Consider the following 15,993-nt stretch of genomic DNA (forward strand, 5'->3'; position numbering starts at 1 on the left):
GCTGAAACTCCACTCATCAGATTTCTCCTGCGAGACGAGGAAACTTTGTGCGAACGGGAGTTGAACGTCCTGAAAGGGGGAGGGAAAATGCAAAATAGGAATATTTCAATTTTATACATCTCGTCAAGTGACGCGCGTCTCCTTTAGAAATTATTCTCTCAAACTTCCAGCCATTCTATGAATTCACACCCTTTGTCACTTTCAGATCGAGGGGCAAACAAGTCTCTTTTCGCGCTTAATGCTTTCAGAGCAATTGAATCGGCGGCAACACATAAAAGCGCATTATTATAATTTGATTCAATTTTTCGGATTGCAAGGAAAAAATTCAAATTTCTAGCAGTAAGATGAAAGATAAGACAAATCTGCTGAATTCCGCAAGAAATCCACGGACAATTCATAGAAACATCAACTTTTTCACTGCTGAACATCTTCTACAATATGTTTTAAGAAAATCTCGTATCATGATAGGAGAAAATATAAAAAATCTTTAATAGCTTAATTGGATATTACGTAGGACATTCGTACAAGATTCATCAGAGTTGCAGTGGACAGTCTAATGACGTTAAAGAAATTCATCCAATATCCTTAAAGAACGTAATCAAACGAACATTCTACCATTATGAGGTTTTATGAAGTGGTCCAAACCCCAGACACACTATATTTAACTGATTTTATAATCTCATTTTCTTATTAATTGACACCTTTTTGAAAGCAAGACATATCATTATTGGGTACAACCTCAGAATTTGAAGTGCAGAAATTTGAGGTCAAAAGCAAAAGTTTTCGATATCTAATGAGAAAATTCAATTATATTACACAAGCAGAGCTCTCTGTGAGGTGCATTCTATGCCGATGGAGGCACTTGTCTTCATTCCTTGTCACTAGATTCCTAACAAAATGGAGCAAAATGACGGTGATGAGAGATGAAGTTACCATTTTACATTCATGAGTAAACGAAGTTTAAACAAGCAAACTCAATGCTCTCTCCCAAAGAGCATGTCTACGTGGGTCTCCTCGATAAGCACACGCTGGGAGGGATGCCACCCACTTGGGTGCCGTCAATGAAAGTATAATTGAAGCATAATGTGGCGCGCTTCCACCCTGTGATGTTGTTTATAAACTATCGGCAATCGTAGGCAAACTTCTTGGGGAACACAACCCCAACTCTAAAGTTGATAACATAATGAGAAAATTCCACACCATGGCGGCAGTGAGAAGGGTTGAGAGAGTGAGAGTGTGTGTGTTATCGGAAAAATGTGTTGAGAGCTTCACCGATGGTATTTTCATTAACTTAGCTAAGAGCGTTTGATTGGCTTTTTTGCTCTTTGTCGTGATCGCGCTATTAAAGTTGGACTATTGATCTTTCTGAGCAATTTTAATGGGAGTTGAGATTCCTTGAATAACTTTATGCAAGGGATCAAAGTGAATATTATCAATCTGTGTTCGATTTATGCCGAAATTTGTGGTTGTGCTCTAATGATAGATTTATCAATAATTACTTCAGTGAACAATGGAAGAGCGAGTGATTCAATTACAAGAGGAATTTTAATTAAATATTTCAGTGCAAATGAATTTAAATAAGCACTGAATATTGCAGAATTAATTTATGGAAAAAAAATCAATCCCACGCACTGCAAGCAGAGTAACGGTCACATAATGAAATATATACTTTTTTTTCTATTAATATAAATAAAAGTCATGCGTTTAAATAATTCAATTAATTAATGTCAATGGTGAGGTTACATGAAATACAGTCAAGTGCAGTTGTGAAAATGTCTGCAGAATCACTGTTTTACTTTACTAATGCTCGATATAATGATATTTTCTCATGATTGAATACCCTCAAAGGAGAATTTTCTTTTTCAAGACAACTTGGCAATGTTGATTTTGTCAGAGACTTTCAACATGAACTTTTCCACATGAATTGAGCCATCCTTTCGAAAAGTCATTGACGTTGCTCTAGCTTCAGCTCAACACATCTCAATTCACGTCAAAGAGACTGAGGAATGGCATGTTTCGCAGGGGAAAATATTGAGCTTTCTTTTATCAACATTGTGTATCTGATGTGCAATATCGTCGCCTTCAAGTGGATGTATTGTATATCGCGTTTGAAACTACATGTGAAATATGTGTCAATTTCAATTATATGTGCAGCAAATGAACTTTGACTCCTCAATAGAAGCTTTCTTGCATTTTGGAAAAATTTTTCTTCACAGTCTTTGTTTCAAATTCCAACAACATTCAATCAACTGATAGATGTCACTGCCAATACTTTTATGGGGCACAAAAGTGTTGTTTGTGGTACAATACCTTTGCTGGGAAGTGACAATATTTCACCCTTTCATTTGCCATTTGCAGGAAATATCCGGACGATGGCGGTCTTTGATGTGGAATCAAAATCGCACTATTGGTTGACAATATGTGCCCAGGATCACGGTGTTGTGCCGCTGCACACGTGCACCGAAGCCTTTATTGAGATTGAGAATGAGAACGACAACGTTCCACTAACAGACGAGGTGGTGTACTACGCCTCAGTGGCCGAGGGCAGCTCCAGTGGTCTGAAGATTGTTCAATTGCACGCGACCGACCGTGATGTGGATCCAATGAACAGAATCACATATCGAATTGTCGCTGGCAATCCTGAGGGATTTTTCACTATAAATAGTACAAATGGTAAGCTACACGGCAAATGTCTCAAGTCCTTGTCATGCTTTGCAGTTGAATTGAGTGTGCAGAGCTCAATTGTGATATTATTCTCCATTCTGACATGCTCTTTTCTCTCCCATTGTGTGATGTGTTATAATAGGAGTCATATCGACAACTGGCCGCAAATTGGACAGGGAGAATCAATCTGAACATATCCTCGAGATTATGGTGCAGGACAATGGGAGTCCTGAGTTGTCCTCGACGACAAGAGTTGTGATCACAGTGGATGACATCAATGACCACAGCCCGGAATTTGATCAGAAATTCTACAAGGTGCAAATTCCGGCAACGGCAAAAGTGGAGCAGAAACTATTTCAGGTATTGTTGGCATAACTACAAACTTTTTTGCGCCCACACACACACGCTAACTCACCCCGTGACGGTCTGCCCTTCTCAGAATCCAACTGATGACATGTGATTCCCTCCCACTCATCCGGTCCGTGTGTTTGCATTTGGAATTAATGTCCGGGACAGGGAGAAAAAGTGTATCTATTTAAGAGTGAAATTACAACCCTTTCTCATTACAACGGGAGTTGCTTTCTGACCTCCAAATTGATTTCACGTGACAGTGAATTTAATAGGGCGACACCCCTGAGATTACACGCATTTCCATCTCAATGGGGGGTGTGCGCAAAGGTGGGATTTTCCCAGTCCACACATTACTTTGGGTGTCAAAGTAATAAAACTCACAAATTAATTATTTAGCAGATGCTATTGTAGAGCTGCTTCAAACAGGTGATTTTGATTACTTTTCACTTGGTGTTCACGAGAAGAACAACAGCCTGGTAATTTACATGTTTGCATCTTAAATGAAGTAGGTGAAATCGCTTTGTCTCTGATATCAAAGCTCTCTTCTTCTGGGTGGGAAATAATTTTCTACATGACGACAAATATTGGATTCTGTGAAGGCGCGCATCTGTCAAATCTTTCAACTGATGAGTATTTTCGAATTAACCCACTTGTGTGATATGCCCTGTTCACAATTATCAATATCTATATAACATATACTGTAAACTTCCCTCCTTGTTATTAATCTAGCAAAGCTGTGAGCTTCACTTTTCAGTGAAGATGACAGTGAGCAAACACAATCTATTTGATATGATTTCAGCACAATTTATTGAGAGCACTTCTTGAGTGGGGCAACTCACATTGAATATCAATTGCTGAAGAATTTCGTCAGCGCTCTCGGGCATAACACAGGCCGTCCATCTATGATATATTTGGGCTATAAGGCGAGCTCTTCTCTTTATGGCATTGGGTTGGGTGTGCGGATGACGGAAAAGAAGATGGCAAATATTACAACTACGCAACATGTTTGCGCGCTGTTGAGATTTATGTTCTGTTTTAATCTCTCGCTTTTCCCGCCTCTTATATCTGCACCGTTTTTTCGCCACGCACTTCCCCGTCCGGGGGCTGAAATCTCAGGCGATATGACACAACATAATCCCCCCATAAGATCCCGATAAGCCCGCTGATAGAATGTTTCCCTTCGGGTGGTGTTGTGGGCTTTCACCACGCATTCCTGAGGGTTGGAGAGGGCGATGCTACATGAGTGGCCCGATAGTTTATGGCTGTTTATCCTCGCTAGGCATCTATTGGATGCGCCCCCACACACAAAAGAGTTAATGGCCCTTTAAGGGGCTCCTGTGCACCTCAATGCCTCATTAGAGGCTCACACACGAGTCCATTGATGATGCTTTTGGGGGTGGATTTGAGCGGATAATTGACAAGGCTTTTGGGATAATGGTGAGGGTGAGTTTTGAGTCAATTGACAGCAATTAATTTATGAGCTATATAATTGTGGGTAGCGTTACAATTGTCTCTGAAATTATCCGTATCTGTTAATTTGGTGGAAAATTATTACAGGCGACAGGCATTTAAATGGGCGGGACATTTGAGTGGGCGTGTAATTCATATTGATCATATTGACTGTGCACTGAACGGGAGAAGAAGAAAGCTGTTTCCTGTGTCTTTCACGATAATAGTAAACAATTGAGTTGTAAGAAGTTTTGTGCAATCCTATTACATGAAATGCAATTGAGATCTCGAGTGGTTCTTCATTTTTGCACGTAACTGTGAGACTATCACAGCAAATTGAAGGCAATTTGATGAGAAATTTTCTTATTTGCTGAGGAACTGATTGTGAGTGAATATTCTGCATTTTTATGGAAATAGTGCTCGTTTAGTACATAATAGATCAATTTGATTGAAATTCCCCACAGTATTGACATCGCGCACAGGAAGCTGAAAAGAGAATTGAGACAATTTCGTAATGTAAGTTTGCTATTATCTCAGAAAACATCAAGTGTTGGAATGATGACAGGCGAACGATATACACACTTTGTATTGTCAACAATGCCCTCAAGAGACATTTTCTCTCTATCTCTCTCTCTCTCTGTCTCAGTTTTCTGTGAAATATGTTAAGCAGCAATAAGTTAAATTGAATTGTCGTCAATTGCATAAAATATCTTGCCATTTATCTGCAAAGCGTTGTAACTTTTCAATTTTCCTAATGGCTTTTTTCGGCTGGGCGACAAGCGGAGGTGGGAAAAAGTCCCACAATTGGATTGTCCCGAAGGGCGGTGGAAGCGTGGTTTCTTGGTCAAACTTTTACGTGTCTTGAGGGTGGAGAATTCGTGGTGAGCGTATGATACAATAGTTTGTGTGATGTAACGTGAGAAAAAAGGTAGAGAAAATTTTCCTCATGGGAACTTTTTTTTGTGTCTTCCTTCTTATTTCATTAGACTCCCCCACATTCTCACGGGGTTTTTTTTTTCTTCACCCATCTATATTTCTTGATAGCGTTTTTTCCACCAACGTGCAAGTTCGTCTCCTCAGAAGCATCCCTCAGAGGGATGAATATTGAAATATGCTGAACAAGTTGTACGCGGCGGGAAGTAAAAGGAGAAATAATATGCTACTTTATCTCCCTTTCGTTTGCACCAAAGGTATATTTATAGTTTTTCCGTGTTCACTGCCAAGGCGGCGAGTGTGGGGTGAAGTTCTCGCCGAACACCCACAATTGGGGGGTGGAAAGAGGTGGAGTGAAATTCAGGCGAAACCCTATCGTGCGGTCCCTTTTTGTGTGAAATTGATCAACATACAGCGATTTATAAGGTGAAGCATTTTTCCGCACATTTTTCCACGCGGTTCTGTGTGTGAAATATTTTCAAAACAATTTTCCCTCTCGCCCCCTTTTTTTGCCTCTTCTGCCACGTCCATCATCATCCATTACTAATGAATGTTGTTTTTAGTATTATATAATGGGGCCTCGCGTGGGGAAAGGGCGCAGAAACCGACGTGGCGCCATTTTTCTCATTTTCTCCTCCAGAATCGACCACCCTGTGGGGCTTTTCTTCTGTTGTCTTCACATTGAAATTCTCTCTCGCCACGTGAAGGGAAAACTATCGCTGTTATTGTAGTAATTGGATTTAGCTACAGTAAATATTTTCACACACTTTCCAGCATTTTCTTACCCTGTGGCAAACATTCCGTCGCTCTAACTCCCGGAATATGATGATAAATTACGTGTAATCAATCATTTTTGGTCGCGATGAAGGAATATTTATGCACAAGAGTGTGATAAGAAACTTTTAAGTTAAGTGGCAATTGCAGACAATTTCCCGGATTTTGTTTGTTTATGGAGTTTTTCCGTAAATAGGATTTGAAAATCGAATTTTTGTGAACTGTGTTGAAAAGTCTTCTGTCACTTCACAGTGTTTGTGTGCAGAGTGTTGGACGCGCACAACAAAACACAACTTTAATTTATCAGTACAAGGTTTTGATCCAATTGGTCATTGCTTGAGAATTTGATTTCTTGTTCGTCCTTTTTGAGGTTGGAGCATAAAATTGGCACTGTATTTTATGACGTATGAGCAAAGAGCGAGGGAGAGCCGGTAATTTAAGCACTCCATCTCGACTGACTTGGTGCTCTCTTGCGTGCGATGGATTTTTCCAGGCCGGAGTGCCTGTAATGCAAGCAGCTGATGTTTCCATAGTCAATGACCAGGAGGCCTTCGAGCTCCACTCTGGCCCGTGTGCAGCTGCTACTCAATGGCGAGTGTTTGCCAGGGGGGGCGGCACGGGGGGCTCCATGCTAAAGACGGGGTGGCATTTATGGTGGAAAATCAATAGAGAGTGCGAGAGGGAGCGGAGCTGTGTGTGCGGAGCTAGTAAATTGCGATATGTACAAATTCCTTGAAGCTACTTTTGGCCCATATAATTGAGCCCTCGCTCGCTCCCTCGCACAGCGCCCCAAACTCGAGTGGTTGGCTCATTGTATGAGTGTGTGTGTGCGCCACGGCAAGGGGGGGCGCACGAGGCGAATTTACAGGTATGTAAGCGCGACAATAGCAGCGAGATACACGATACATTTTGCCTGGTGGAAAACTCCCCTTTTTGCTTCACAATAGACAGCAATTTGTGTGTGTGTTTTCCTCCATCAAAAGTTCGCTGAAAGAATGGCCTGGGATGTTAAATTTAACGGGCGAGCCTGTATCCACCACATTAATTGAAAGTATCGCTCGCTCGGGCTTCAGCGCGGTGGTGTAAAATATCAATTTGGCAAGATTGACCGGTGCGACATGAAATGCAGTGAGGGACAAACGATCAGAAGAGTCGCTGCCTGTAATTGAATACTCAGTGTGGCGCATTTTGACTAATTCAATTGGCAAATTATACCTGAGGTGTACCGCAAACCGCTAATTTTGACACTGTTTCACTGAAAATGGTGTCCGAGGGAATATTAAATGTTCATTTGCTGCTTTATATTATTCTGTCAGTGGAGAGTGAATTTATTCGCCAATATTGTAAATCTAAAAGCATTGGTGATGGTGTCGAATTGTTGGCCTTAATGACAAGGCAAATTATTCTTTGAGATACAAGTTGTAGTATATTTCCTTATTTTCATCTCTTCTTGAACTCCTTGTTCACATTTGAAAGAATCTCGATTTGGTGTGTGAACTCGACAGTTTCGAATGCTGAAAAGTAGTAATTTTAGTTAAATATTGCTTTCTTCTGGTTAATTTTGTGAAGTTTCAGGATTGCATAAAAGAATGTGATTTGAGCAAAAATTTGAGATTTTCCATGCTCAATCTTGACTCCTTAGCAATTGGGGTTTGCTGGGATCTGATCGTGTGATAGAAATGGAGAAAACACCCAATTTCACATCGTTTAAATTTCTACAGACTGTGCATACAGTTCAATATATCACTCCTTCCTCGCTCAAGCATGGGATTAGCCTGTCGTTTCATTATCTATATTTGTATCTAAGATGGATTATTCTTTTCTCTCTCTTCACACGAAAATTCATACTTTTTCCACGGCGAAAATCCTTTATCTCCCTCCGATTGGAGGAGATTTAAAGTGTCACGTGAGAGTGGGTGAATATGGTACAACTTTCTCCCTCATGTTCCGTGAATGTCGGTATCAAATGTGATCAATCTGCTGACATGGCTTAAAAATTGGTACATTCAGCGCGCGCGGGACGGGGGCATCGATAATACCTCATCGTGCCGGGGGTTGAAAATGATGTGGAAAACCATCGATTGGGCGCGAGTGTGGGTGATCTGGCACCCCATCACGGCCCCATGTGAGCACCGAATGTCTCTAATTTATGGCACATGCAGGGAAGCCAGTGAAAAAGTTACCAATTGAATACTAAGTGATTTTATTTGAATTTTATCTTACAACTCTTCTCACACCCTCTCGACAGACTGAAATATTATTCATCGACTTTCCACCCAAGTAAGTTCAACTTTTCCCTTCTCTTCTGGGCTTGACGGTGAATTTTTGGTCTATGTGTGAGTGTGTGGAACAGGAAGTGTGAAGACCTTGGTGAAGACTCTTTGAAGTGCTCCCAAAGAGAGAGGGAGAAGAGGAGTGGGAAAAAAACGGGCAATTATTTGGAGATGTTGTGTAAACTTTTTATTTTCCCCTCTAAACATCCCCATTCATAAATTTCCAACACTTTGTCTAGCTTAAAGTGGGATGTAAAAAGCAAAGAAGAAGGAAGTAAGCAAAAAAAAAGAGACATGAGGAAAACCCTATGAAAATTCATCCTCAACATATTGTCTTGTGGTGTGTAGATTTCTATATTCTTCCGCATGTGAAAAAGTTTTTCTTCATGTGAAACATCATGCTGTCACAAGGTGAAATTTTCCACCAACAGAGTGCGAACTTTAATTCTGTGGAAGAGAAAATTGATGGATTGATTTCCTCTTCTGGAAAACGGTTGCCACGGGGAGAAACTTTTCTCCTTCTTGTTCAGGAAATTCCGCAAGAAGTTTTGCCCAGTCTGTCGAGGGTTGTTATTTAGAATTTGATTCTTCTGCTTTGCTTCCACTCTTGCGTACACTGAAATTTTTTTTTCTGATTTGCCGCGAGAAATTCACCCTAGAATTCAATTTTGACTTCATTTAAAGAGGGATGACACTGTTGAAGAGGAGCTAAAACTGATTTGTAAAATGATATTCCATATTTTAGTATATTTTGAAGAGGTTTCTAACAGTTGTATTGTGGTAATTCTGACTATTAAATAATGTTTTTTTTTTTTGGGAGCAATTGAAGTATTGACGTGAACACTTTTCTCTCCTCTATTGATTATTGTTCAACCTAATTTATCTTGAAAAAATAGCGTACGTGCAAAATCAATGGGGGAAAATTCAATTTTTCCCGTCAAGTGAAGACTCTTTTTCTCTTTTGATTTTAGAGATGAAAAATTATGTTTTTTTGACGATGCAGAGACTCAGCGTGGGAAGAATTGGAGAATAGGCATCCCCTTTTATTGTCTTTCCGCCGGGGAAATTCATTCCTGTTCATTGACATTCAACGATCAAAGCGAGTAGGTGAATTCAATTAAAATAGCTCGTGAGTCAAAGAACGTGAAATCAAAGGTGTTTTTTTTTGGCAGAACGAGATTTTATGTTAATATCATAAAGACCTACTTAATAGAATCGTCTATATGACAGTTTAGAACTTTAACTTATTGGAGAAGTGCACAAATATTAGAGAAATGTGAGAATATTCATTGAACACTTACTATCATCAGTATTCTTAACCACTCACGCGACTTATGAACTGTAAGAGATTGTTTGAGATGTATAAATAGGAACTGGGATTTATTATACATGAAATAATGAAATAACTACAGAAATGACTAATTTCTAGTAGAATTCAGTGAGTAAATTGAACTATATGCTGAATTATCTCTAGCATTAGAGATTTCTATTGCTTTTCGTGTCACATTGCCTGAGACAATTGAGAAAGAAGGGGATTTTAGAATCACTCAAATTACTCTTTGGCGATTATTTGCACTTCTTTCCGTTGTTTTGCTGTAATTGGCAATAAATTGGAAGCCAACAATTGATGGGTGTTTCTTGCCACTGTGCCCGAGAGTCGCGCAACACTCACTGAATTTTTGCTGCATCCCTTCTTTATTTGTCTGTCTGTTAACACACAAATTATGTTATTCTCTCTCTCTCTCTCTTCTCACCTACACTGTCTGTCCTGACCACAAATTGGCGCTTTCCCATCCCCAAGAACGGTGATTACAGCAGCGATAGAGATTATCGGTTTGAGGGCATGGATGGTGTGGATTTGATTGCCACTGGGAGAATTGATGAGTCTACCGAAGTCTGGGAGTCGTGGTCTAAAGACGCTCTCCACGGCCTCACACCCATAATTCGGGTAACAGAAAAAGCAATCTGCTATCCGACATGCAGAATAGTTGCGATGGATTGAAAGAGAAGACTTTGTTGTGCATTTTTTGTTGCCTTTTATTCAACCTCAATTTGCTATTTCACTAGTCGAAAATCCTCTCTTTGTGGCCACGACAAGAGGATGCACATTGCTGAATGTGACGGTTTGTTCAGCGAGCATATTGTACAAATTTCTACACATGAATTAAACTCAATTTCATCCTTTTCGGCTGGGCATCCTCTTGTTTAGTCATCGATATGTGTTGGAGCTTTTTTAATTATCACATCCCGAATAGAAATTCTCTTGGTGATTTTTCCCCCCAAAAAAAAATCCCTTGTATTAATTTGATTGTAAAATAAAATCCTCTTTTTTGTCCTCTTTTCACCACCATTGCTCTCAACAAAGAGGCACTTTTTAATTATATTGCCGACATTTTTACAGATTTTCAATTAAATTTTTCCACTGTGAGTATTTTGTTAACTCCTAAATTTCCCCCATTTATTTTCCCAGCGTACTTTGTTTTCGTCCTTTTTGGGTTCGGTCATTTTTATCATTGGATTAATTATGCAAAATAGAGAGATTGTGCGCTGGTGATTATTTGGCAAAATGTTTCTATCACATTTGACTGCTGATTTTCACTCTGTGTCATTGTGGAATTATTAAAGAGATTTGCGTACATTTTTAATGTCTCATTTTGCATATGATTATTTCAATAAACATTGGGGGACAATTAGGTTTGCCGACTGTCGGAATAAAGTTTGATGGCGAGTGAGGATTTTTTACTCGACGTGTTTTGGTATGCTGGGGAAAAATTGTTGCTCACGCATTGGCTGCAAATATTTATTTTCTTTTTATCAGTTAATGTATGTTTTTAATGCCATGAGCGTAGTTGAACTCTCGCCGCTTTGTTTTCACAGGTGTTTGATTGGACACTGATGTTTTTTTTTAGCTTGTTTTCTATATTAATAAAAAGCATACAATTGAGAAATATTCCAAAATCAAAAAGATCGTTAAAAAACAATGTGATTTTCACAACACATCAATGTATTTGATGAGAAAAAGGTGAAGAGTTTGTGCTCATAGTTTTCTTTTTACGGTGTGTTGAAAAATGTTGCTCAACTTTCATTGCCTTTATCATGTCCTAGATATCACGATGGTGTGAAATAACAGACGAATGTTTTTTAAACAACAACAACATGACTGTGATGTATATTCTACGGCATTTCGCGACGTGTCTGTGTTCTTGGTAAATTTATCCTAAAGTGTATTAAAGTGATTAATTGAAATACTATAAATTTCAACTACGCTCGTGTATTTGAATGAGACATTTAGGCGTTATTAAGCTAATTCGCCGGTCTAAATTGTCTGGTGCTATATTTTGTGGGTGGCGAAGTGCTGGATGAAGCGGCCATTTGGGCGAATGTTTGTTTAAATATTTTATATAATATATTAAAATTAGTCTCATGTGTTTGCTCAGGCACTTATATTGAGCCGCTATCAAAAGGCATAATGATTGTAATCAGCAATATTGCAATTATAATCGTTTTCGTTTGCATAATTTTCCGCCATGAGAGCGTATTTGGCGGTCTGGTCATATATCATTAAAATGCATGATAAATGGGCTGAAATGTGGAGCGAGAGGCCATCACGCTGGGGATGTTCTGGAGCGAGTACACATGCTTTTAATTTAATGTTTGAGGAAACACTGTGTGTGTGTGTGTATTTTTTGTGTGCTGTCGAGACGCCCCAAAACAAGTCCACCCACTAATGCTGCTCCTGTGTGTTATATCATAAAATTTTTCTGCCTCAATTGCACTTTTATACTCTGTCTTTTTTTCTGCACATTCCATTCCATCTCGTGTGATGTGTACAGAATATTTTGGGGGAGGCGCGCATTCTCACAGGCGCGTCCAAAGTCCCAGTCCAAAAAGTTTGTTTACTATTTCGTCTTTTTCGGCCTTTTTGCCCTTTTTTTCCATACGAGCAGCATCAACACATCGCCCCAAATGCCCTCGTCAGAGCCATAAAAAAAAACACAACATTCGCATTATATATGCGAGAGAGAGTCTATGGGTGGGAAAGAGAGAGATTTCAATCAAAATAATAAATAATTGGATTAAATAAATCATAATATTCCATCCATTGTCATGGGCGGACTTTTTTTTGTTGTTGTTGTCACACATTGCGAAAAATGTGTACTTTGGGTCGCTCTCTTTCCCCAATTCGCGGGGCTTTTTTGCAAGGAAATCTAATTTATTTGATATTCTCTTTTGCACCATCTTCACAGAAATCTGATTTATTTCCACTCGGAAGTAATTTAATTTTTTTTTCACGCTCTAACAAGTGTTTGGTATTTGCGCCATGTACAGGGACGCCATATGGCTCATCGATGGGCGTGATTTTGATGCTCTTCCATCCCTAGAGTTAATTAAATATGTGTGCTTTTTTCCCCCATTTCTGTATTGTGCTTAACTATTTGTAGGGCTTGTTCTATCATTTTGCAGCTCCTGTTTGAATTAGCATATATGTCAGAGTTGAAAGTATTGGCGCTAAAAGATTTAGATGAGGATCAAAGATAGTAAATGAGCACAATCTCTAGTTTAATTTATTTGATGTGAAGTACGACGCTGTTGTCGGTTTTTTTTTAGGAATGTAAAGAGACAGTCACTATTTACATATGAATAATCCTTATCTCTATCTATAATTGCTTCAACTCTGACGCCCATTTTCATTGATTAACCCCTTTATCGTTGTAGTTTTGACTTGCCCACACTCTTGGGTGGTCTCTTTCACCCCCCTGACTTTTTGTGTATTTGCCTGATGACAAAAAAGGAGGGCAGAGAGCACAAGAAGTTTGGGTGGGAGAGGAGAAAAAAGCTTGTTCAATGATAAATAACTCTATTTTTGTCAACCCTCTTGCATGACAACAATTATGATAATTATTCTGACTTTTATGTGTTTACTCGTACGGCAATTTCTGCTCCCCATGTCATGGGAATTAACTGAAGTTCTGCCTCGAATTCAGGTGCTGGCCATCGACCGGGATACCGGCGACAACGGCCGCGTGTCGTATGCCATCAAGTCGGGCAAGGGGAAGGCCAAGTTCCGGATGGATCAGGAGACGGGCATCGTGTATGCGGCAAAAAGTCTTGATGTGGACACGGAGTTCGATCTGCTGGTGCGTGCGGAGGACGCTGGGGTGCCGAAGAGGGCGCAAACGACGAGAGTGAGTGTTCTGGTGGTGGATGTGCCTGTGGAATCCCAGCACGCGCCCCACGTGAAGCACACTGAGCAGCACGTTGAGATCACAGAGAGCGATCAGCCTGGATTTCTCGTCACTCTCGTGCAGGCAGCGGACGAGGATGATGATATCCTGTGGTATGACATCGTGTCGGGTGATGATCGCAATGAGTTCTTCATCGGTAGAGACAATGGGAATGTGCTGCTGGTGAAGAAGCTGGATTGGGAACAACAGCGAGAGTATAATTTGACAATCTCCGTCACGGATGGCGTTCATGTCACGCATGCTTTCCTCTATGTTACCGTGCTGGACATCAATGATCACCGGCCGGAGTTCTCGCAGTCCGTGTACAGAGTGAATGTGTCTGAGAGCGTGGAGGATGGCACTGAGATCCTTCAGCTGCAAGCCACAGATGCCGATGCAGACAAGAAACTATTCTACAGCCTTCACGCCGCCCAGGATCCGTCGTCACTTAAGATGTTCAGAGTGGACGCCGTGACGGGTGGAGTTTTCCTGACACAGAAGCTGGACAGGGAGATGCTGAAGGAGCATGTGCTTGTAGTGATTGTGCGCGATCGCGGCACGCCGGCGAAGAAGAACTACGCTCGTGTGGAGATCACAGTGATGGACTACAATGATCATGCCCCTGAGTTCACGACGCGCATCGTGCAGGGAAAAGTGTTCGAGACGGCGAGCATTGGATCGATGGTTGTTCAACTGTACGCCACGGATCGCGATCAAGGCGACAATGCCAAGATCACATACTCGATCGTGAGTGGGAACATTGGGAGTGTCTTCACAGTGGATGGACAAATGGGAGTGATTGCAGTGGCGAAGGAACTGGACATGAACTCAGTGGCTGAATACATGCTTCAGGTAAGTCAAATTACAATTAGTATGTCAAAACCAACTCAATTTTAGTCTGATTTCATGTCACAGCACATTGGCCTGTGTTAATTTTTCCCAAAAGATATTTCCACAGATAATAAATTAATTGCGGCGTGATTATATTGAGTACATTATAGGATTAATGAATGAGTTGTGAAATTTCAATAGACTCACCAATAATGCATTTGTAGACTTCAATTATGAATCGGATTATGCATTATAGAGTAGTGTAAATGCACAAATTGATGGCAGGATTTGTGTCTCTGTCGCAGGTAAAGGCGAGCGATGGCGGTCAGCCATCCTTGTCCACGCAGATTCCGGTGCACATAATGGTGCACATGGCGGACAATGCTCCGCCGAAGTTCACGCGACACGACCTGGCGGCGGAGATTTATGAGAATCAGCCGATGGGGACGTTCGTGGGTCAAGTGGAGGCGCGGAGCACGTCGTCTGTGGTGTATGAGATTGTGGAGGGCAATGCGAATGACACATTCTTTGTCAACCCGTCCACGGGTGTTGTCACGACGAATTCCGGTGTGGACTATGAGCAACAGAGGTTCTACAATCTGACCATTGAGGCCACAAATATGGCCTCCGTGGCAACGAGATGTTCATTAATAGTGCATGTGCTCGATCGCAATGACAATGCCCCGCACTTCGAGCGGCACTTGTACATGGGCAGCATCTCCGAGGCGGCTTCAATTGGCTCTCTGGTGCTCGTGAGTCTCGCCAATGGCACAGCCAATACCACAATGGTGGAGAACAGTGAGCCACTTGTTATCCGGGCAGTGGACGCCGACTCTGGTGTCAATGCCTTCCTCCACTATGACATTGTGGAAGCCCTCCCGAGGCGCTTCTTCCACATCGACTCCACCACAGGCGCCATCAAGACTGTCATGGTGCTGGACCACGAGAAGATTCCCGCCTTCACGTTCCATGTCAAGGTGAGTCACGTTGTAGTGTGTGTTAGCGTAATTAAGTCAATGAGAATTTGTTGAAAAATTCCACATCATCCTTTAGGTTTTTCTGTATTTACTTGGGTCTCGATATGTTCAAGATTACAACTAAAAGTATTTCATATCTACATCGTTATTATATTTTTGCCTTAAAACGTTTCAATTGGATCTGCTTTGTAACATATTCTGTTAAAATATTTAAATAGAGAATTACTTAATGAAGAAAATTCAGAAACACTTGACAAATCCTTCGAATTTGACACACTTTTGGTACAGAGACTTTACACTCTCTCTCTACAATTACATGGAAACTTCAATGGGATTTTGCAGAGGGGAGAAAAATCATATTCAAGAGATTCCATGTGGTATTAGTGTCCTTTTTCATTCTCCATTTGTCCTGCGGGTTGGGCGAAACGAGGTGAGAATGACGGCAGGGCAATAAAAATTATTCATCCCATAAATTAGTGTTGAGTTTTTGTCTTAATTCTCCGCTCATTAAGTAAT

The 15,993-nt window shown here is 40.7% G+C and overlaps 1 protein-coding gene across 1 annotated transcript in view; it reads left to right on the forward strand.

Moving 5' to 3' along the window:
- Positions 1-15,993, forward strand: part of LOC132256069 (fat-like cadherin-related tumor suppressor homolog) — a gene marked incomplete at its 5' end in the record, with an annotated part of 43,976 nt that overhangs the window by 7,086 nt on the left and 20,897 nt on the right. The window contains 4 exons of the mRNA XM_059752252.1: positions 2,359-2,673; positions 2,807-3,024; positions 13,430-14,521; positions 14,806-15,477. Of these exons, the coding sequence (XP_059608235.1) occupies positions 2,359-2,673; positions 2,807-3,024; positions 13,430-14,521; positions 14,806-15,477 (2,297 nt within the window). The remainder of the gene's footprint in view (positions 1-2,358; positions 2,674-2,806; positions 3,025-13,429; positions 14,522-14,805; positions 15,478-15,993) is intronic.

This window comes from Phlebotomus argentipes, unplaced genomic scaffold (genome assembly GCF_947086385.1).
Source record: "Phlebotomus argentipes unplaced genomic scaffold, Phlebotomus argentipes genome assembly contig_5, whole genome shotgun sequence".
NCBI lineage: Eukaryota > Metazoa > Arthropoda > Insecta > Diptera > Psychodidae > Phlebotomus > Phlebotomus argentipes.